General features: G+C 42.4%; 1 protein-coding gene across 1 annotated transcript in view; it reads right to left on the bottom strand.

Annotated features, from left to right (window-relative positions):
• Positions 1 to 3,354: 3,354 nt before the first annotated feature.
• Positions 3,355 to 22,002, bottom strand: part of wdr12 (WD repeat domain 12) — a 41,539-nt gene continuing 22,891 nt past the window's right edge. Inside the window, exons 7-13 of the mRNA XM_085985708.1 lie at positions 17,418 to 17,463; positions 15,968 to 16,053; positions 14,405 to 14,545; positions 13,156 to 13,261; positions 11,175 to 11,307; positions 9,624 to 9,696; positions 3,355 to 8,119 (exon numbers count right to left, since the gene is read on the bottom strand). Coding sequence (XP_085841834.1) covers positions 8,042 to 8,119; positions 9,624 to 9,696; positions 11,175 to 11,307; positions 13,156 to 13,261; positions 14,405 to 14,545; positions 15,968 to 16,053; positions 17,418 to 17,463 — 663 coding nt within the window. The 3' untranslated portion in view covers positions 3,355 to 8,041. The remainder of the gene's footprint in view (positions 8,120 to 9,623; positions 9,697 to 11,174; positions 11,308 to 13,155; positions 13,262 to 14,404; positions 14,546 to 15,967; positions 16,054 to 17,417; positions 17,464 to 22,002) is intronic.

Raw genomic sequence — 22,002 nt, 5'->3', positions numbered from 1 at the left:
GAAGTTGTTGTTGAACACATGGGAGTACGATATTGTTGCTATCACGGAGACATGGTTGAGGGAGGGTCAGGACTGGCAGCTCAATATTCCGGGGTATAGAATCTTCAGGCGAGACAGAGGGGGGTGTAAAAGGGGAGGGGGTGTTGCAATATTAATTAAGGAGTCTATTACTGCTGTAAGGAGGGATGATATATTAGCGGGTTCCTCTAATGAGGCCATATGGGTAGAACTTAAAAACAAAAAGGGGTCAAGCACCTTGCTGGGAGTGTACTATAGGCCCCCAAACAGTCAGGGGGAGATAGAGGAACAGATATGCAGGCAGATATCAGAAAAGTGTGAAAATAATAGGGTAGTAATAGTGGGGGATTTCAACTTCCCCAATATAAATTGGGATAGTCAGAGTGTGAAAGGCTTGGAGGGAGCAGAATTCTTAAAGTGCATCCAGGAAAGCTTTTTGAGCCAACATGTAGAAAGTCCTACAAGAGAGGGGGCGGTACTGGACCTAATTCTAGGGAATGTAGCCGGGCAGGTGGTGGAAGTGTCTGTAGGAGAGCATTTTGGCGATAGTGACCACAATTCGGTGAGATTTAAGGTGGTCATGGAAAAAGACAAAGACGGCCCGGAAATCAGGGTTCTAAATTGGGGGAAGGCCGATTTTAATAAGATAAGACAGGATCTGGCAAAAGTGGACTGGGAGCAGCTACTTATAGGAAAATCCACATCAAAACAGTGGGAGGCTTTCAGAAGGGAAATAGAGAGAGTACAACACCAACATGTTCCTGTAAAGGTCAAGGGTGGGGCCAACAAGCAAAGGGAACCTTGGATGACAAAGGATATACAAAAATGCATTAGGAAAAAAAGGGGGGCTTTTGGCAGTTACAAAAGACAAAAGACGGTGGAAGCCCTAGAGGAGTATAAGAGGTGCAGGGGCATACTTAAAAAGGAAATTAGGAGGGCGAGGAGGGGCCATGAAATAACACTGGCGAGCAAAATAAAGGAAAATCCTAAGATGTTTTATAAGTATATTAAGGGCAAGAGGATAACCAGGGAAAGGGTAGGGCCCATTAGGGACCAAAGTGGCAAGCTGTGTGTAGAGCCAGATGAAGTAGGTGGGGTTTTAAATGAATTTTTTGCCTCAGTGTTCACTATGGAGAAAGACGATGTAGACATAGAAGTCGGGCAAGGGGACTGTGACATACTTGAACATATTAGCATCGAGAGGGAGGAGGTACTAGCGGTTTTAGCAGGCCAAAAAGTGGATAAATCCCCAGGCCCGGACGAGATGTATCCCAGGCTGTTGTGTGAGGCAAAGGAGGAGATTGCAGGGGCTCTGACACAAATTTTCAGAACCTCTCTGGCCACAGGGGATGTACCAGAGGACTGGAGAACAGCTAATGTAGTACCATTATTCAAGAAGGGTAGCAGGGATAAACCAGGGAATTACAGGCCAGTGAGCCTAACATCTGGGGTAGGGAAATTATTGGAAAGAATTCTGAGGGACAAAATTAGTCTCCACTTGGAGAGGCAAGGATTAATCGGGGATAGTCAGCATGGCTTTGTCAAGGGTAAATCATGTCTGACCAATCTGATTGAATTTTTCGAGGGGGTGACTAGGTGTGTGGATGAGGGAAATGCTGTGGATGTGGTTTACATGGACTTCAGTAAAGCTTTTGACAAGGTCCCGCATAGGAGACTGGTCAAGAAGGTAAGAGCCCATGGGATCCAGGGGGCCTTGGCGCGTTGGATCCTGAACTGGCTGAGTGGCAGGAGGCAGAGGGTGATGGTCGAAGGTTGCTTTTGTGACTGGAAGCCTGTGTCCAGTGGGGTACCTCAGGGATCGGTGCTGGGTCCCTTGCTGTTTGTGATCTACATTAATGATTTGGATGAGAATGTAAAGGGTATGATCAGTAAGTTCGCAGATGACACGAAAATTGGTGGGGTGGTAAATTGCGAGGAGGAAAGCCTCAGGCTACAGGACAATATTAACGGGTTGGTCAGATGGGCGGAAAAGTGGCAAATGGAATTTAACCCGGAAAAGTGCGAGGTGATGCATTTTGGACGGACAAATAAGGCAAGGGAATACACAATGAGTGGTAGGACCCTAGGAAGTACAGAGGGACCTTGGTGTACATGTACATAAATCCCTGAAGGCAGCGGAGCAGGTAGATAAGGTGGTTAAAAAGGCTTATGGGATACTTGCCTTCATTAGCAGAGGCATAGAATATAAGAGCAGGGAGGTTATGATGGAGCTGTACAAAACGCTGGTGAGGCCACAGCTGGAGTACTGTGTGCAGTTCTGGTCGCCTCACTATAGGAAGGATGTGATTGCTTTGGAGAGGGTGCAGAGAAGATTCACCAGGATGTTACCTGGGATGGAGCGCCTCAGCTATGAAGAAAGACTCAACAGGCTGGGGTTGTTTTCCTTGGAGCAAAGGAGGCTGAGGGGGGACCTGATTGAGGTGTACAAAATGATGAGGGGCATAGATAGGGTAGATAAAGAGGAACTTTTCCCCTTAGTAGGGGGGTCAATAACAAGGGGGCACAGATTCAGGGTAAGTGGCAGGAGATTTAGGGGGGATTTGAGGAGGAACTTTTTCACCCAGAGGGTGGTTGGAAGCTGGAACTCACTGCCTGAAAGGGTGGTAGAGGCAGGAACCCTCACAACATTCAAGAAGCATTTGGATGAGCACTTGAAATGCCATTGCATACAAGGCTATGGACCAAATGCTGGAAAATGGGATTAGACTGGACAGGGAGGGATGGGCGGCGCAGACACGATGGGCCGAAGGGCCTCTTTCTGTGCTGTAAAACTCTATGACTCTAGACATCTTAACAACCCTCAGCATTAAATCAACTTACTGACATTTCCCTGTTGAAGTACATGTAACTATCAAAGTGTGTTAATGTATAAAGTGAATTATTTCCAAAGGGTGAGGGCTTTTAGTTATGAAGAGAGACTGAAGAAGTTGGGGCTTTTTTCAGTAGAGCTGAATGTGAATAAAAGGTGACAGAATAGAGGTCTTCAAGATTATGAAGGGTTTCCACTAGTTGGGAAGGCAAGCACAAGAGGGCAAGATTTAAATTAGATCTTAAAAATATTTAATCAAAGGATGATTAGAATGTGGAATTCTTTGCTTCAATAAAATTTGTGACAATCTATAAATGCTTTTGGCAGGAAATTGGAAAATTGCTTGATGGACTAACGCCTGTGGGGAGCAAGTAGGGTGCAGACTAATTGGAGGAAAATACTGGCATGCGCTTGATAGGCCAGAAGGTCTGTTTGTGTGTTGCAACATTCAATAATTCTACATTGCCTAGAATTAATTTCTGCCCATTGACTATGAATGCATGATATCTAGCTCACATTGTTCTTTAATGCTGTATTTTTTGTGAATGCAATTTCATGTGTAGAAAGGTGCAGAAAAACACATATGTTTACACTAATATAAAAGGCAATGCTGTTAGAAAGACTTGCATTTATATAACACCTCGTCATATCTCTTAAGTAGTTCACTTACGATGAATGAGTTTGAAATGCAGTGACTGTTATGTAGGCAAATGTGGCAGCAATTCTGTGCCTAGCAAAATCCCAGAAACAGCTGAAATGTTTTTGGTGGTGTTTGAAGGAGGCCAGGGCACTAGGGGAACTCTGCTCTTCATCAAATTGTGCCATTGAATTCCGTATACGTATAAAGCAATGGCATTTAGCACTATACATATTAGGAATTGGTCAATCCACAATTATATATCGTTACAAAATGAAGCACTGTACATCAGATTTTTTAAACAAATACGTTAAAAGTATTCCCTGTATAAATGTGCATTGGTGTGATGTGTTGTAGAGTCCCCCTTGCTGAATTAAATCACAGAACCCGAGATCACTACACCTTCAACCTATTAATTTTCCCAGGAGATTGTTTAATTTCTTGATCTTTTATCTTCCAATTGCCCAAGACATTTCCGTTTATCTTACTTTTGAGCTTAGATGTAATGCTCGTCTCAAGAAACTTCACCCATGTGAAGCTGGTGATTTTAGTTGGTCCCACTGGTTCATTGACTAACTGTGTTCTATACCCTGAAGGACAGAGACAACAAACACCTCAGCTACAATCCCTCGTGAGTAGTCCAGTTTGTATTGGAAAAAGAAAATGTATACATGATGGATGGATTTGGATCATTGTATGTTTTCAATTTTCCAGTATTTTTCAATTCTTTCAAATGGCCATGGATTATTTAATGAGTCTTAAATTTATTCCTCAGGATTTCCCTTTTTTTAAATTTCTGAATATTATTTTATTAACGCCAACACTAGTTTCATCAGGCACATTTTCCATAAACATCAGCTCGTCCAAAGGTCTGCTACCCCACAGCCTGACTCGCACCAAATCCCATCACCCCTGTGCTGTCTGACTGATTGGGTCCCATCCCAGTGTTCAAATCTCTCCATGGTCTCCCTATCTCTATAACCCCTGAAATCTCTGCGTTCCTCCAATTCTGTCTCTTGTGCATCCCTGATTTCCTTTGTCCTGCCATTGGTGGCTATGCCTTCAGCTGTCAAGGTCCTAAGTTCCAGAATTCTCTCTCTCCTTATAACCTACTCTTTGAACAAGCTTTTGGTCACCTAATATTTCCCGTGGCTCAGTGCCAACTTTTGTCTGAAAACATTCCTGCGTTAAAAATAATCAAGGTAAAATGCCCAGATTTAAATATTTTGAAGTCTAGTCTGATTGAAGCAACAATGTAATGGTCAATTTGAAAAGAAAAATACCTGTTAGTATATTATCACCAGAACCATTGACTTACGATGACCAGAAAAATCAGTTTTTATTACATAAGATTCTGTAATTGTTAGATGTTTTGGGTTTACATTCCATGATTGTTTTTTTCTTAGTTGTGGTAAAAAGTCACCTTGTTTATGGTGTGCAGCTGATTGCTCTTTTTCAAATTTCCAGTACAAACTAAATCCACTTTTAGTAGAAGGATTGCAACAATAATCTAGTTCATTTTAGGGCACTTCAGAGTCTACTTTTTGTAAAATATTCTCAATTATTGATTTAAAAAAAAAATCAGGTTTGATGTTTTTACTTCAACAATGTAATGCCAGGTGACAATGGCTGCTTCAGCTTTTCAACCCCCCCACCCCTTCCATGGTTCAGCGATACTGAATGGTACTGCTTGCTGATTGTTTGAGTCCACTCCCTACGGCAAGCTCAAAGTTTGCATGCCTCTGGTTCTTTATATTTTTTCCAAATTTCTGGGTATTTCTTTGTATTTCCAATATATTGGCCCAGATATTCCGATCCCTACAGGTGGGTACGCGCTGTGTACCCACCCATAGGGACATCGGAAATGCCGGTTTCAGGCATGCGCTGAAAACCGACATTTCCGACCTGTCAAGAATGGTCTTGACGGAGAAGGGTCTCTGCGCGCGGATAGTTCCGCTTTTTGGAGACCCTTCAAATTCTTACGCTGGGTAATGAGTTGGAGTTGAAGTTAAAAAAAATAAAAAAAATTCTTTCACTGATTTACCTTTTTTAAAGCATTTTTAAATGATAAGTTTATTCTTAGCCCTGTAAAAAAACTTTACAATAAAGTATTTGGAAAAAAAATTAATTTCAAGTCATTTTAAAAATGTGCTTTTTTAAAGTTTTACTATGTTTTTGGGGTGATCTCCATTCGTATATTTGACAGGTCTTTCTGTCAAGTGTATGAAGGAAGATTCTCTGTTTGGCACACGTGATCCCAGGGACGCTGTGAACTACCTGCCTCTGGGATATGTGGGCACTGTGCACTTGGAGAGGCCCAGGATCAGAAGCGTGTGCGTCCCAGGAGCTCTCGGGTAAGGGCGTAGATTTTTCCAGATCGCAGGCCTCTACCCATGGGAGGCCTGCGATCGGAAAATACAGGCCATATTCTTAATTCCAATCCTTTTTATTGCTCTCCCATAATACACTTTGTCTCAGGCATTCCTTTCATTAATTGGCACAATGCTTACTGGCTCTTCATTTTCCCCCTCCCGATTGCTGCCTCTATTCAATTTACCAGTTGAATTTCCTACTGAAAGTTGCACACTATTCCTTGACAATGATGGTAAAACTGAAGTTCGGTTCCTTTCCATTTGTTGAAATGTTGTGCCTTATTTTGGTTACTTTTCCACTTTGGAGATTTAATTTACAATAATTCAAGTTAAAGCTGAGGAAATAGTGTTTAAAGGGGGGGAAAAAGCACCTATTCCCAATACCTGTAGCCCTGTTTATCACCATATGAAATAAGTATTGGAAAAAAACTCATTTTACATCAACCTGTATCCTAATTTAAACAAAAACAAAGCATTTGTTAATTTTATGGGCTATTACTGGGGATGAAAATTTTAAAAGAAAAACAAAATTGGAAATAGGGGAGTAGTATTTCCAGTGATCTCCCATATATAGAGATAGATACACACACTCTGTGGCAATGCCAGAGAAACGGTGTAAACCGCCATTTCTCCAGGATTTTCACCAATCTTCTATCAGAGGAACCCCTGCAGAATCCCACTGGCATGATAAAGTGAGATATTTCTAACTAATTTTGATTGAGTGGCTTGTCCTTTCTGTCCAAATAGAAGATGAGCAGTTTTTACAAAACTGTGGGTAAGCTCTTCCTACAATGAATATTTTGATACAATATTGTGAACAGGCCAGCTTTTTAAATTATTAAAGGTATTGAGTGTTTTCACTTGTGGGGAAGAGCAGAGGCCATCAATATAGTCAAGAAATCAAATTGGGTAGTTTCTTCTGAATTCCCTGGAACTCGCTCCCACAAGGAGTAGGGGAGGCGCATATAGATGCATTCGAGGGTTATGCTGATAGTTGGAGGAGGCTTAAGTGAAGCAGAAGCTGGTATGGACTGGTTCTGTGTTGCATATTCTGTAAAGTTTTGTCATTTTATATATACTAAATTTAAAACTTGAACACAGCTGCTTGATCTGGTTCATATATATGATGTCAGTTCCTTTTTAAATTTGCATAGTGGGATATTGGAAATCCCACTAACTTTTTTTCTAAAATAGAAAAAAGCTGTTCCAATTTCATTTGCAATTCTTGAGGGTGAGAAATCAGTATGAATTTGCAAGTAGTTTGGATTAATTAACAGTGGTAAAAAAATTCTAGGAAAATAAACATGTTCTTATGTGGTGAGACTGACCCAGAACACTTAACAGTCAGCACCAGTGAGTTGTTTAAATCATCCAAACCAACGCAAGACTGCACTCAGCTCCTGGTTTACACCTACCATAATGGCCCAGGAGATGATGGTGAATTGTTGAAATCAATACAGCAGGCTGAAGGTAACAGTGCAGATTGGCTTTAAGGGAATTAAATTAGTCTTTGGTACTTCAGCCCATACCAATAGTTGAATTTGCAAAGGCGACATGAGGAAAAACTTTACGCAGCGAGTGGTTAGGATCTGGAATGCACTGTCTGAAAGGGTGATGAAGGCAGATTCAATCGTGGCTTTCAAAAGGGAATTGGCCTAGTCATAGAGTCAAGGAAAAAAATTTGCAGGGCTACTGGGAAAGGGTAGGGAAGTGGAACTAGCTGAAGTGCTCTTGCAGAGAGCTGGCACGGGCTCCTTCTGTGCTGTAACCATTCTATGATTGGATTTACAAATTAGAGTACAAAATTAGAAGCTCCACAACAGACACCAATTTTTTTTAAATTAGGTGCACTATTATTACAGATGATGGAAAAAAGTTACAGCTGCAGTAAACTCCCTTACTCTGGCCCAGACTGAGGTGCCCTCCAGCACCTTCTATCCAAGTATAATGTTTTATCCCAATGCCAATAATCTTATCGACAAAACCTTCAGGTATTATTACACCGACACTCGAAAGGTCAGTACAGACAGAATGAGATCAGGACAGTCATGGCAGGCAAACAGATCTTATTCAATTCCTCGTACGGTGGTTTGAGAACAAAATGGAAGACAAGAAAGTCTGATGAAGTATTTCAATAAATCGAATGGTATCCTCGGGTGGTGTTTAGGAAAGTGGTTTACTCCCTCATGCTCCATCCCCAGAAGTGGGAGCCAAATATCTGAACGAGAATAATTTGTTGTCTGCTCCACCACTAAACAGCAACTGAAAAGGATAAAGAAAAATTAATGTTTCCTCACCAATATTTTGATGATATAAATTATCTTCCTATCTCCTGAGGTCTTCACAGGCCACGCAGCATTCCCTGTGCGATTGCCTTTTTCACCCCATTGATGCAATCTCAGCATTGAAAAGCCTCCCTCAGATGAGACAACTGGCATTTTTTAAATTTACTCTTAGCAGTGGCTGTGCAGCCCTCGTCTCCTTTAAAATCTTTGTCTACCACCCCACACCAAATATCTTCTTCAGTGAGTGACTCTTCATCCTTAGTGATTTCAATCTCTATCACAGCCCTTGCTAAAACTCGCCTACTTGTAAACTATCCTCCAACCGCTCCTCTCCCAAATTCATGCCCATTTTTCCTGCAACTCCCTGTTTGGAGGTTTCCACTCCAGCACTAAAATGGCCTAAATAACATTCTATGTGGTTAATGCTGTGCTTTATCCCACCTTTGCTTCAACAAGGTCAGAGTGGTATTGGACTAGATGGCTCATGAGGAAAAAACAACTTGGGCTGTTTCTGCACTACAACATTCTATGATTTCTATATCCCAGTCATTCTTATGGTTACTGAGTACACCAACAGGCCTGAACCATCTATCCGACAATGTGGAAAACTGCCCAGGTATGTCTTGTCCACAAGAAGCAGGACAAATCTAACCCAGCCAATTACCGCCCCATCAGTGCTGGACGGTGTCATCAACTGTGCTATCAAGCGGCACTTACTCACCCATAACCTGCTCACTGATGTCCAGTTTGGGTGCCGCCAGGACCACTCGGCTTCCAACCTCATTACATGGACAAAGGAGCTGAATTACTGGGGTGAGGTGAGAGTGACGTCAAGGCAGCATTTGACCGAGTATGGCATCAAGGAGCCCGAGTAAAACTGAAGTCAATGGGAATGGGGGAGGGAACGCTCCACATGCTGGAACTCCCTAACTAACAACACCGACTGCACTGGTTCAAGAAGGTGGCTCACCACCACCTTCTCAAGGGCAATAAATGCTGGCCTACCCAGCAGCACCCACATCCCATAAACAAATAAAAAAAACAATTTTTTATTTTTACTGCCCAAGGACTGTCATCTTGGCAGGATGAAATCTAGTTTCCCTCCAATTTACCTCAGTTCTCAAAGCATCTCAAATTGGCAAGTGATAACATTCAATTGGAAGTGCAAATGGAACAGGAAACTATTAAGGGAACAACAGAAAATTGTGTTTCCATAGCAGTTTAACAACAGATGTATTACTCAAATCACACTTTTGTAGGTAGAAGCTATAAGAATCACATGCAAAATAGTTTGAATTTTTATTTTGTTATCTAGCACACTAAGGCAGAAAGGCTCAAAATATTTACAATCAAGAAATGATAGGTGCTCAAATTTTATAGCGATCCATGGACATTTGCTTGCCCGCTGCAGAATACAGTACAATATGTAGATGGGAAACAACGGATGCTAAGACAACCGAACACTACAATGCTAAACTTACCCCAGTCTCTGTCCAGTCTACACAGAGTACTCTGTCTTCATGTGCGTTCATATCATATAAGGGAGCCTTACAACTAAAACAGAAAAAATAGATGAAGCAATATTAACTAGCAAACAATGAACTTAAACCATGCAGCCAAACTGGGGACTCAGAACATTAACAAATTGACCCAAACCAGCCAATTTTATACTGGCACTTGTTCAAGTAAGATTTCAGGAGATCAGCATCCATGTACCATTTCCTAGTGTTTACTGAATCAGACTTATTTATTCCAATGGCAGATTTGTAAACCACTTTGTAGCATACAAATCTGCTGTCAAGAAAAGGGAGCCAGTTTTAGCTTATTGATGTCAGTATCCCAGAATTTGACTTAAATGAACACTAGTGTAAAAGCAGTTTTACAGATGCACACACGATTCTCCACAGAAATGGAGAGAGCTTTACCTCTCGGGAGCCACTTACACAGCAGCATTATTGAAGGCCATGGAGCAGGAAGAGGCGGCAGTAATAGCAAGACTCGGGTGAGTTAGTGGAAGCTGCATTGGTGACTACTGATTCTGGGGATTGGAGAAAATAGATGCCGTTTGATTCTGCAGGGGAGGGATTCTTGGTGAAGAAACTGCTCACTGTTCCATGCTAGTGACCAACATCAAGTTTTACCCCCATCATATCTGTTGAATCTTTTACTCTCTGGACCCTAAATGGCCTGTCCTCAGGCTGTACTCCTCTGAATTTACCCCTATCCTATTGTGTTGTTATAATTTACTCACTCCCAATGCAGCTCTTTCTCCTTGACTATTTGCTCATGTTCATCTCATCCCAAGGAAGATGATCCCACTTATTCCTTCAAACTATTGCCCTTGCATCTGGACTTTCTAAAATAGAAGCTATGACTAATCTCAAATTATTGAAAATTTTGGCCTAATCCACATCTTACACCAAAGCTACTCATAGCGATCTACTACATGGTCTATCTGGTCTGTGCTGTCAGCTAATGTTAATCAGGGTGGAATGCTGCAATTGGCATTGGGCCAAGGAGGAGGGAGGAAAAGGTGGGTGGGTGTAGTGGATTGATATGCAGTGATCCCTGGCAGGAGTACACCAAGTAAGGACAAAGTCAGCTCAGCTGTGCCTCCACAGTTCAATAGTCCAACACATGCTGACCAGGTCCACACATGAAGAATATCAACTTGGCTGAAATGCTGGAAGACTGATAGTGAAACTGTGCCCTATTGGGGGAAACAAGCGATGGGTTTGAAACACTTTTCCAGGACAGTGTTAAATAATTTTAATCAAGACCGTTTACTTGTGAAGCTTGCTGCAACCTCCACAGAAGAATCAAGATGCACATCAACATGACTGGTTTTCTTGCTGCCATTATGAAACTATACTCCATAGCTGTCTGGTAAAAGTGAGACTTATTCTAAAGTTTTTCTACTAGTGGAAATGGATGGGGAGATGGGAGTATGGTGGTTTTGCAGAAATAACTTGAAATTTAGTAGCCTATGCAACCCAGCTGCTTCTGCCACAAACAGTTAATTCTCGAAATACCTTCTTACGTCCCAGAGCTTGACTATTTTGTCAAAAGAGCCCGAAATCAACTGATTCTCATGTGTGGGTGACCATTTGACTGCCGTTACCCATCCATTGTGTGAAGTTAGGGAGAGCAACACTAGAGATCCATCTGCAGGGGAGAGAGAAAAGAAAGTAATGACCAGAGTGTGGTACAACTAACCTCATCCAGTTTATTTTGCCCAATACACAACAAGCATTTTTAACTAATTCTACATTCTTTATATATTATGGAGAAAGGAAAGAGTCATTTGGGTAGCCTGGAGGACCAGAGACATGGGTTTAAATCAGGGCCTTTGACCTTGGCAGTTGCTGACATTATCTAAAGTCAGCGACAATATCAGTATACAGTCTTCTGCAATCCCCTTAAATTAACAGAAGCTTCAATAACCAGTCTAAACAACAAATAGCCAAACAGGGCAGCAGAGTTGCCCTCCCATCAGCATCCTTGTGACACCACAAAAACCAGAAATGAATGGGACATTGTAAAATTTGGTCCAATCTGAACATGCTTTAAGTGGAGGCCAATCCATTTAATTTGCCTGATATGCACTGGATGGGTCAATAGTGGAACCCACAATGGTATAATTTTCTAATGCCTACACTACCAAATTGTTTTTTTCAGCTACTGAATAATTAGTGAAGTTGTCAGATCAATTCTGGTACATTTAAAATAAAAAACTTATGGCCTTCATTTAGGCGTATCAAAGTGCTTGGCAACAGATCCCCATATGATAGGCTCCATCCAATCTCTGCATTAGAAGGTGGCAAGTGGAAACAAAGCATATTCTATAGCAATTTTCAGGCACATGGCTTGAGCAAACTTTGACCATGAAGTGGTAAAATCTGCCAGGGTTCTTGCTCTAACTGCTATCCAGTGACTCCTGCCAGAAAGTACACATATGGACGTCAGATGTGGCCAAGATCGGGCTCAACTGTGACTTATACCTGCCATCGTCAAATAATCTGCTACCGTGTACATTCCAGATCCACACAGACAATGACCTCCTTGGGCTATCGGTGCTCATGGAACCATATTTCAACGTGATTCACTGCTTTGTAATGGGGGTGGGGGGTGTTGAGCAATGTTCCAATGTCCAAAGATGTGTGGGTTAGGTTGATTTGGCTATGATAAATTGACCCTTAGTGTTAGGGGATTAAATACGTTGGGTTACAGGGATAGGGTGGGATATGTGTCGGTGCAGGCTCGATGGGCCGAAATGGCCTCTATCTGCACTGTGGGGATTCTGTGAAAGTCCTGTGAAAGTTCCCCCCAAGGTGCGCAGCCAGGCAATCGGGAGGTCCCGCGCAGGCCGCTCACAAGCTGCTGGAAGATATTGCACAGGGACCGCGCACAAAAAAAATTAGAGGGAACATTGGTGGTGACTATGAAATCTAATTGTAGTCTACTACCGATTCTGCATGTCTGTGGGTTGATCAAAGGTAGTTTCATCCTTGCAATCAATCCTGATGTAGTACAGGAAACTTTGGTTGATCCGGAGGTTAACTGTCCGGAATGCTCGAGCCACCGGCAAAAATCAGGAGCTGTTTCATTAGGTTTTTTTTCCACCAGTCAGCTCTGCAAGGTCTCGCTGAAGCTGTTGCTAAGCTACAGAGACGCTTGCAAGGTACTGTTTAGAAGCTGTTGCTAAGCAACAGGGTTTGTTGCCAGATACGGAGCTCACCATTAGCGCTGGTTTGTCCGGCAGTTTTGATGGGACGGCAACAGCTCGGTCCTGTCGGTGCCGGATAGCACAAAGTTTCCTGTACATACGTTACTTAAATTCTGAAAAAAACACCTTGCATTCAATGTTGTGACATAGCAATGCACCCGTTATCTTGCTGAATAACTCGCAATTACATTCACTCTCGATGCAAGGAATATTTTGAGACTTAAGCTAACAGGATGGTTAAAGAGTCAGTATCTTGCATGAGAAACTACAAAGCATTTTGAAATTACCCTTTGAGCGTGGGTCCCACAGCCTGATGTGCCTGTCTGTGCTGCCTGATGCCAGCCGTTTGCACAATGGGGAATAAGAGATGCAATTAAACACTTTGTTCCCACTCTGGAGAGAAAAAAAGACAGTTAGGAAGCTGGGAAGTATACAGAAGTCTCCAGTTTCAAAAGCACAGAAGTAATACCAGTCATCTCAAGGAGAGACTTAGCTTCAAGTACCAGATGTGATTAGGCTACTATATCAAAAATTAGATGGTGTTCATTCTGCTTTGACAGTTGGAAAGATTGATCTGCAATCGTGTCAATCTTTAGACTTTTAGGCACTAGCTAGCCAAAAGAAAACAGCCTTTGGAAGAAAGAACGAGCACGAAAAAGAGCAAGCGGAGAGAAAAGAGTGATAAAAAAAGCAGAGACACACCATGCAATATCTTCCACAAAAGTAAAAGTTAACCTGTACTATACCATCCTCGGTATTAACAGTGTACTTAAAATGCAAAAAAGCTATTTTTTCATGTGATGTTACAAAAGGTTCTGTTTCAAGCATCACCAGAAAGAAACCCTGGGTGTGTTTTCTTTTGTAGAAAGAGAGAAACGATGGCCATACCATATAGCAACACTCACTGTCAAGATTCACACCTAAAGAATGGCTACTTGGATATGGTACTATAGGGCCAAGCTTTACATAAATGGCAACTTTAAAATCATAAACACAACAAGTACAACTGGGAAGTGTTGTTTTAGAATTACAGTATGCGATAATTCAATAGAAAATATTTGTTCTTTAACATTTTTTATCCACAGCTCTCCTGGAGGGTTTGGATTACTTTGCAGTGCTTCAACAATTCTCTTCTTCTTCTTCGGCAGTCCCTCGGAACTGAGGATGATTTGCTTCCACATTAAAAATGAGTTCGCAGGTGACTGATGAGTCCAATGCGGGACCCACAGTCTCTGTCACAGGTGGGGCAGATGGTGGTTGAAGGAGCGGTTGGGTGGGGTGCTTGGGTTGACGTGCGCTCCTTGTGCTTGCTCCCGGCGAAGAGACTCGAGGTGTTCGGTGCCTTCCCGGATGCTTCTCCTCCACTTTCTGCGGTCTTGGGCCAGGGATTCCCAGGTGTCAGTGGGGATGTTACACTTTTTCAGTCCAGTTCCCTCAAACTGGGAGTTGTGGACATGATATGTGCATTTATTCCACTGTGACCTATAAATGTTTGATTCCAGAATCTAAGCTGCCATGTAAAGGCTACCAACTCACCAGGGTACATTTCTGGACTCCAGTTTCAGCATCCCAGATCTTTATGGTATGATCCCAAGATGCACTACAGAGTTCCTCCGTATCAGACCACAAGACTGAAGAAACCGCTTCATTGTGACCAGACAGTGTCATCATAGGAGTCTGTGGAAGAGAATATCTAAGTTAACAATGGTGCCTCCTAGTGAAAGACCATTGAGCTAACAAGTTCTTGTCTAAAAGATGAAGTATTAAATATTACAAAAATGCACATTAAAACATACATAAACTTCCATTAAATAAACTTACAAAAGGATCCGGTCCTACGACCAGTGGAAAACCAAAAATCCAGAGTTAGCAAAGACCCTGAACGTCTCCAATAGCTGCTCCCAGCTCGAGTCATACACCCAAAGGCTTTCCCAATTAGTTTCTCCACTCATTGGCACTTTCATTTTAACCAAAAGTGAGCTTAAAGTGCCAATTCAGCCTTTCTTCCCCCTTCAAAATGAAGGAAGTTACGAGCTGGTACAGCAAGCAGCTAGTCTCAAGTCAACACAGGCTCTGCTCACTGGCACTTTAATTCAGACTCTCCCATTTTAAATAACACAGGTGAACAAAGCACGCGCTGACTGCAAGAAAGCTGGTTACCATAGTAATTGCTAACTTTCTTCAGTGTCAGGTGAGCAGAGAATGACCACTTTAAAAACATTTGTGATTAAGATTAAAACTAAACTGTACCAGTAAATGAAGAAGCTAAATGGGAAAGCCTTCTCATACAATGCTGATACATTTTTATATTTCTCCACATTCAGATGAATTGACATGGAACCACAAAATTAGCTTAAAACCTGCATGTTCTATGTTTCAACTTGGTTGAAAATGTAGGACTTGCAGGTTTTAAGCTAATTTTGTAGTAAGTAGGATCATACCCAAGTAGTACAGAAACCAGACCCAAATGGTCAGGGCAACTTCAAGCAGTGCAGCAATCAAAGCTGTAGTTTGAAAATATCCAAAATAAGTCTGCTTCAATACTGGCTGTTTCTCACCTGGAACAACATGGCAACTGTCCTTTTTTGATGGAAGCTTGTGCTATAGCTGAACCAATCTGGTCGATTTACATATAAACTTAACCCATGGAGCCTAAGAAGTTTTTCTGCTTTGCAAAGTGGACTGAAAATGCAACCTTTTGCTCGTGATTTCTAGCCCTGTGACCCTTTCAAGATGAACACAAACCATCCTTTACACTAGAGAGAGTTTCTATACATGGGAACTGTTATGTAAAAAACACAGGAAAATCTGCTAATTGCTGTGACAATGCGAGTCCTTCAGTTGCCATGAAAACTCAAGTACGTCTAACTCAAGTACGTCTACCTTTTTTCCCCTGTGGGGAGAGACTGACCCAACACTTGTCACTTCCTCTTAACGGTATGATTGAAATAAGGAACTCAAGACACACGGAATGCTTCACCGTGCCACCTCAGTCCAATTAATGTTTTCACATTCCAGATAATGACATAACATATTGTTCCTGTGATGGTCTGATTATTCCCCCGTCCTCAGAGTTAACAATATAAAATAACTGCTTACTCGCGTTAATCCCAGTTGTTCAGTCTTCTGTTTTTTCCTTGGTCTGGATTCAGACTCCTCCACCATTTCTTCATCCTCATTGGGAACTAATAAAATAAAAATCTAGTTCAAACACCCAGGCTGTTGAGAAAGTAAAGATGGCACAGCGCAGTGGCAGAATAGAGGCTTATACATGCAATTCTCCCACATGGTAAACTCCTAATCTTGGGCGCTGTGGTAAAGCTAAACAGCAGAGGCCAGTAGAAAAGGCATAATGGCAAGTTTGAGTGACACTGGCAGTGTCACCTATCCATCGCCTCAGCCAGGATATGGTGCATGGCCCTCGAGACACAAGGCGGCGGAAAACACAAGAAATAATGTCTAGTCCTGGGATGTGCTCACCCTGCTTTGTCAATACAACTCGATGTAGAATTTATCAAGCTACTGACATCTACCACCAACGTGCAAGTGTTATAACTACATATTACCACAAAATCTTTGAGCAGCTTGGGTCCGATGAGTCAGTTAGATACAATTGCATTGAACCTTGCAAAGTTGTCCAGCACATAGGGTGCCTAAAATGAACTCTCTAGTTTCTCTCATATCTCCCCTCATGCCATCTCCAAACTCATCTTGTCCACGAGACCCACCTCCTGCTCCCTTGACCCTATTCCCATTAAATTGCTGACCATCAATGTTCCCTTTAAGCTGCGCAGCGCTCTGGAACACCTGCCCAGCCAACTCACTGGTTTTTAAATGGGAAAAACCGCGCATGCATGGTATTTTGATTGGGCTGTGCAGCCCCTTAAAGGGACTGCGCACCCAAACAAAAAATTACAGGGGACTGTGCTGACCACCCACCTTCCCTTCCTGGCTAGCTGATATTGTTAATGGTTCTCTCTCCTCAGGTACGTTCCTTCAAATCTGCCGTCATCACCCCTCTCAAAAAACCAACCCTTGACCTCTCTGTCCTTGCAAACTAGCGCTCCACCTCGCTTTCCTCCTTAAAACCTAACTCTCTCTGCCCTAATATCTCCTTATGTGGCTCGGTGTCAAATTCTGTTTGACAACACAACGGTGATGCGCCTTGGTGCGTTTTACTATGTTAAAGGTGTTATATAAATACACGTTGTTGTTGTTTTTGTATGGAGGCAATTCCTCCAAATAATGATGCTATAAAATATTGTACAATTCACTGACAAGACCAAAAAAAAAGCTGAGTTGATGCAAACCCCGAAGTTTGATTTTAGCAATCTCCCATGAACTATGCCTTGACCCTATCCAGGAACAGAAGTTGTGCTTTCTTTTAAGAAAAACTGTAGATTAACAATTTGCATCTTGCAATTGGTCAGGAGTGACTGAACGAGAGAAAAAAAGTGGCAGTTCGGGAGCTGGGCTTTGAACATGAAAATTTTGTAGACAAATATTTAATGAAAGGAAAGCAAAGCCAACAGACAAATTTCTCCATTACCTGTCGACCAAATCTTTATCATCTTGTCCCATGAGCCACTGCAAAACTAAGAAAATGCTTCAATAAAACACATGGTAATTTAGATATTCTGCAAATCTAAGATTAACAGGAGTTAAATAGGAATAACTATACTAATTGCAATATCTTTAGCTAATCATAGAATCTTACAGCATAGAAGGAGGCCATTCTGCCTCTCGTGCCTGTGCCGGCTCTTTGAAAGAGCTGTCCAATTTAGTCCCACACCCCAGCTTTTTCGCCATCCATAACCCTGCACATTAGTCCTCCAAGTATATGTCCAATTGCCTTTTGAAAGTTGTATGCAATCTGATTCCACCACACTTTCAGGTAGTGCGTTCCACAAATTAAACTGTGTGAAGAAATTTCTCTTTCCCTATACTTTTGCCAATTATTTTAAATCTATGACCTCTGGTTACTGATCCACTTGCCAGAGGAAATAGTTTCTCCCTAATTGCTCTATCAAAACTCCTCTTAACCTTCTCTGCTCTGAGAACAATTCCAGCCTCTCCACATAACTAAACTCCCTCATCCTCAGTATCATCCTGATAAACCTCCTCTGTACCCTCTCCAGTGCCCTGACAACATTCCCAAAATGTGGTGCCCAGAATTGCACACAATACTCCAGCTGAGGCTTAACCAGAGATTTGTAAAGGAAGCTTTAATAACATGTGATTTGAGGTTTTGCGGTGGTCCGACATTGTTACCCTCTACACTGAATATCAATGACCAACTCTGACCCCTCTCTACACTGAATATCAATGTAGAGACCGTGGAGGGGTCGAGAGAAGTGGTGGTGAGGGAGAGCTGGGTGTCGTCAGCGTACATGCAGAAACTGACGGTGTGTTTTCGGATGATGTCACCGAGGGGCAACGTGTAGATGAGAAATAGGAGGGGGCCCAGGATAGATCCTTGGGGGACTCCAGAGGTAATGATGTGGGAGCGGGAAAAGAAGCCATTGCAAGTGATTCTCTGGCTACGATTAGATAGATAAGAATGGAACCGGGCGACTGCAGTCCCACCCAGCTGGATGACGGTGGAGAGGCGTTGGAGAAGGATGGAGTGGTCAACCATGTCAAAGGCTGCAGACAAGCCAAGAAGGACAAGGAGGGATAGTTTACCTTTGTCACAGTCACAAAGGATGTCATTTGTGACTTTGACAAGAGCCGTTTCGGTACTGTGGCAGGGGCGGAAACCTGATTGGAGGGATTCAAACATGGAGTTGCGGGAAAGATGGGCACGGATTTGGGAGGTGACAACACGTTCAAGGACTTGAGAGGAAAGGGAGGTTGGCGATGTGGCGGTAGTTTGACGGAGGGGTCAAGGGTTGTTTTTTTGAGAGGGGTGATGACGGCAGATTTGAGGGAGAGGGGGACAGTACCCGAGGAGAGAGAACCGTTAACAATGTCAGCTAACATGGGAGCCAGAAAAGGAAGTTGGGTGGTCAGCAGTTTGCGGTGCGTGAACATTTATCTAACAGCGATCATAATGTTTGAAAGGGAGAAACGCAAAACAGCTAAGATTCTAGATTTAGGTAAGGCTAATTTCGACGCGATGAGACAGAGACTGTCCGCTGTAAACTGGGCAAATCTGTTAATGGGTAAAACGACAGATCAGTGGGAGGTGTTCCAAAAATAATTGAATGTGATACAGAAACAGTTTACACCCCTTAGGGGCAAGAGCTCTACTTGCCAAAAAACAGCCATGGACGACTGAAGAGGTAAGGGACAACTTAAAACAAAGCAGCATACAAAAATGCAAAAACTAGCACAGATCCTGGCAACTGGGAGAGATACAAAGAACAGCAAAAGGTGACAAAACAGACAGTAAAAGAAACTTGCAATGGCTATCAAAATTTAACTTTTTTTACAAATATATTAGGAAAAAAGGTGGTCAGGAGCAATGTGGGCCCCTTGAAAACTGATAGCGTAAATAAAAATAAGGAAATGGCAGACATGTTGAATAATTAATCTGCACCTGCAGGTACAGTAGAAGAGGACAGCATGCCGGACATCCCAAGGAAACTAATATTGAATGAGGGACAGGGACTCACCAAAATTAACAAAAGCAAAATAACAGTAATGAAGAAAATAATGGCACTAAAGAGTGATAAATCCCCAGGACCAGACAGTTTCCATCCCAGGGTTTTAAAGGAAGTAGGCGAGCACATTGCAGATACCCCAACTATAATCTTCCAAAGTTCTCTCGACTTAGGGACCATTCCTTTAGATTGGAAAACTGCGCATGTCACTTCGCTATGTAAGTAAGGTGAGGGGGAAACCAGGGAATTATAGACCAGTTAATCTAACATCTGCCTCAGGAAATTGCTAGAGTCTATAATTAAAGATAAAGTGACTGTACATCTTGAAAATTTTCAGCTGATCAGAGAGAGCCAGCATGGATTTGTGAAAGGTCGATCTTGCCTGACAAACCTGATTGAATTTTTTGAAGAGGTGACTAAAGTAGTGGACAGAGGAATGTCTATGGATGTTATTTATATGGACTTCCAGAAGGCATTTGATAAAGTCCCACATAAGAGACTGTTAACTAAAGTAGAAGCTCAAAGAGTTGAAGGCAAATTATTGAACTGGTTAGGAAATTGGCTGAACGGCAGGAGACAGGCAGTAGGGATAATGAGCAGGTACTCTAATTGGCAGGATGTGACTAGTGGTGCCCGCAAGGATCCGTGTCGGGGCCTCAACTGTTCACCATATTTATTAATGACTTCGATGATGGCATAGAAAGCCACATATCCAAGTTTGCCGATGTCACAAAGACAGGCAGCATTGTAAGCAGTGCAGATGGAAGCATAAAATTACAGAGATAATAGTTTAAGTGAATGGGAAAAACTATGGCAAATGGATTTCAATGTAGGCAAATGTGTAGTCATCCATTTTGGACCTAAAAAGGATTGAAGAGAGTACTTTATAAATGGTGAAAAGCTAGAAACAGTAGAGGTCCAAAGAGACTCGGGGGTCCACATACACAGATCATTACAATGTCATGGACAGGTACAGAAAATAATCAAAAAGGCTGATGGAATGCTGGCCTTTATATCTAGAGGACTAGAATACAAGGGAGTAGAAGTTATGCTGCAGCTATACAAACCCTGATTAGACCACAGCTGGAGTACTGTGAGCAGTTCTGCGCACCACATCTTAGGAAGGATATATTGGCCTTGGAGGGAGTGCAGCGTAGGTTTACCAGAATGATACCCGGACTTCAAGGGTTAAATTACGAGGCAATTTTACACAAACTAGGGTTGTATTCGCTGGAATTTAGAAAGTTAAGGGGTAATTTGATCAAAGTTTTCAAGATATTGAGAAGGGATAGGGTAGATAGAGAGAAACTATTTCCGCTGGGTGGGGAGTCTAGGACTAAGGGACATAGGCCTGGCTCTCATTTTTAGACTTTCAGGAGTGAAGTTAGGAAACACTTCTACACACAAAGGCAGGTAGAAGTTTGGAACTCTCTTCCGCAAACAGCAATTGATGCTAGGTCAGTTGTTAATTTTAAATCTGAGATCGGTAGATTTTTGTTAACTAAAGTTTTTAAGGGATATGGGCCAAAGGCAGGTATATGGAGTTAGGTCACATATCAGCCATAATCTCACTGAATAATGGAACAGCCTCAAGGGGCTAAATGGCCTACTCCTGTACCTATGTTCCTATGACAACATAGGCAGTGGCGGAGTCAAGAGAGGTGGTGGAAAGGTAAAGCTGGGTGTCAGTGTACATGTGGAAGCTAACCCCATGCCCGCAGATGGTATCACCAAGTGGAACTATTGAGATGAAGAGGGGATGGCCAGGACAGATCTTTGAGGGAACAGTGCAGGAAAAGAAGCAGAGCCATTGTTGGAGGTGCTAAGGACAATCTCACTGAGCTGGACAACAGAAGAAAGGCCTCTCAATGTCTCTTAATCTCTCCTGCTTTCTATCCTATCACTGACCTTCCCTTTTGTTCTTTCATCCCCTCCCCTCTTCCCAGCCCCAACTTGCTTTAAAATCTATCCCCTTTCCTTTTTTTCCCCCCAGTTCTGACGAAAGGTCTTCGACCTGAAACGTTAACTCTGTTTCTCTCTCCACGGATATTGCCTGGCCTGCTGAGTTTTTCCAGCGTTTTCTGTTGTTATTTCGGATTTCCAGCATCCGCAGTATTTTGCTATCGTAACAGAAGAAAGGCGTTGTTAAACAAACCTATTGGAGTTCTTTGAGGGTGTAACTAGTGGAGTAGGCAAAGGGGAACTGGTAGATGTGGTGTATCTGGATTTTCAGAAGGCCTTCAATAAGGTCCCACACAAGAGGTCGGTGAACAAAATTAGGGCACATGGAATTGGGGTAATATACTAGCATGGATTGAGAAGTGGTTAACAGACAGAAAACAAAGAGAAGGGATAAATGGGTCTTTTTCAGGATAGCAGGCTGTGACTAGTGGGGTACCGCAAGGATCGGTGCTTGGGCCCCAGCTATTCACAATCTATATAAATGATTTGGATGAGGGGACTAAATGTAACATTTCCAAATTTGCTGATGATACAAAGCTAGGTGGCAGTGTCAGTTGCGAAGAGGAT

This window comes from Somniosus microcephalus, chromosome 4, assembly GCF_052327205.1.
Source record: "Somniosus microcephalus isolate GS21.2 chromosome 4, FLI_Smic_1.0, whole genome shotgun sequence".
NCBI lineage: Eukaryota > Metazoa > Chordata > Chondrichthyes > Squaliformes > Somniosidae > Somniosus > Somniosus microcephalus.
This window is presented reverse-complemented; position numbering and strand designations above follow the sequence as displayed.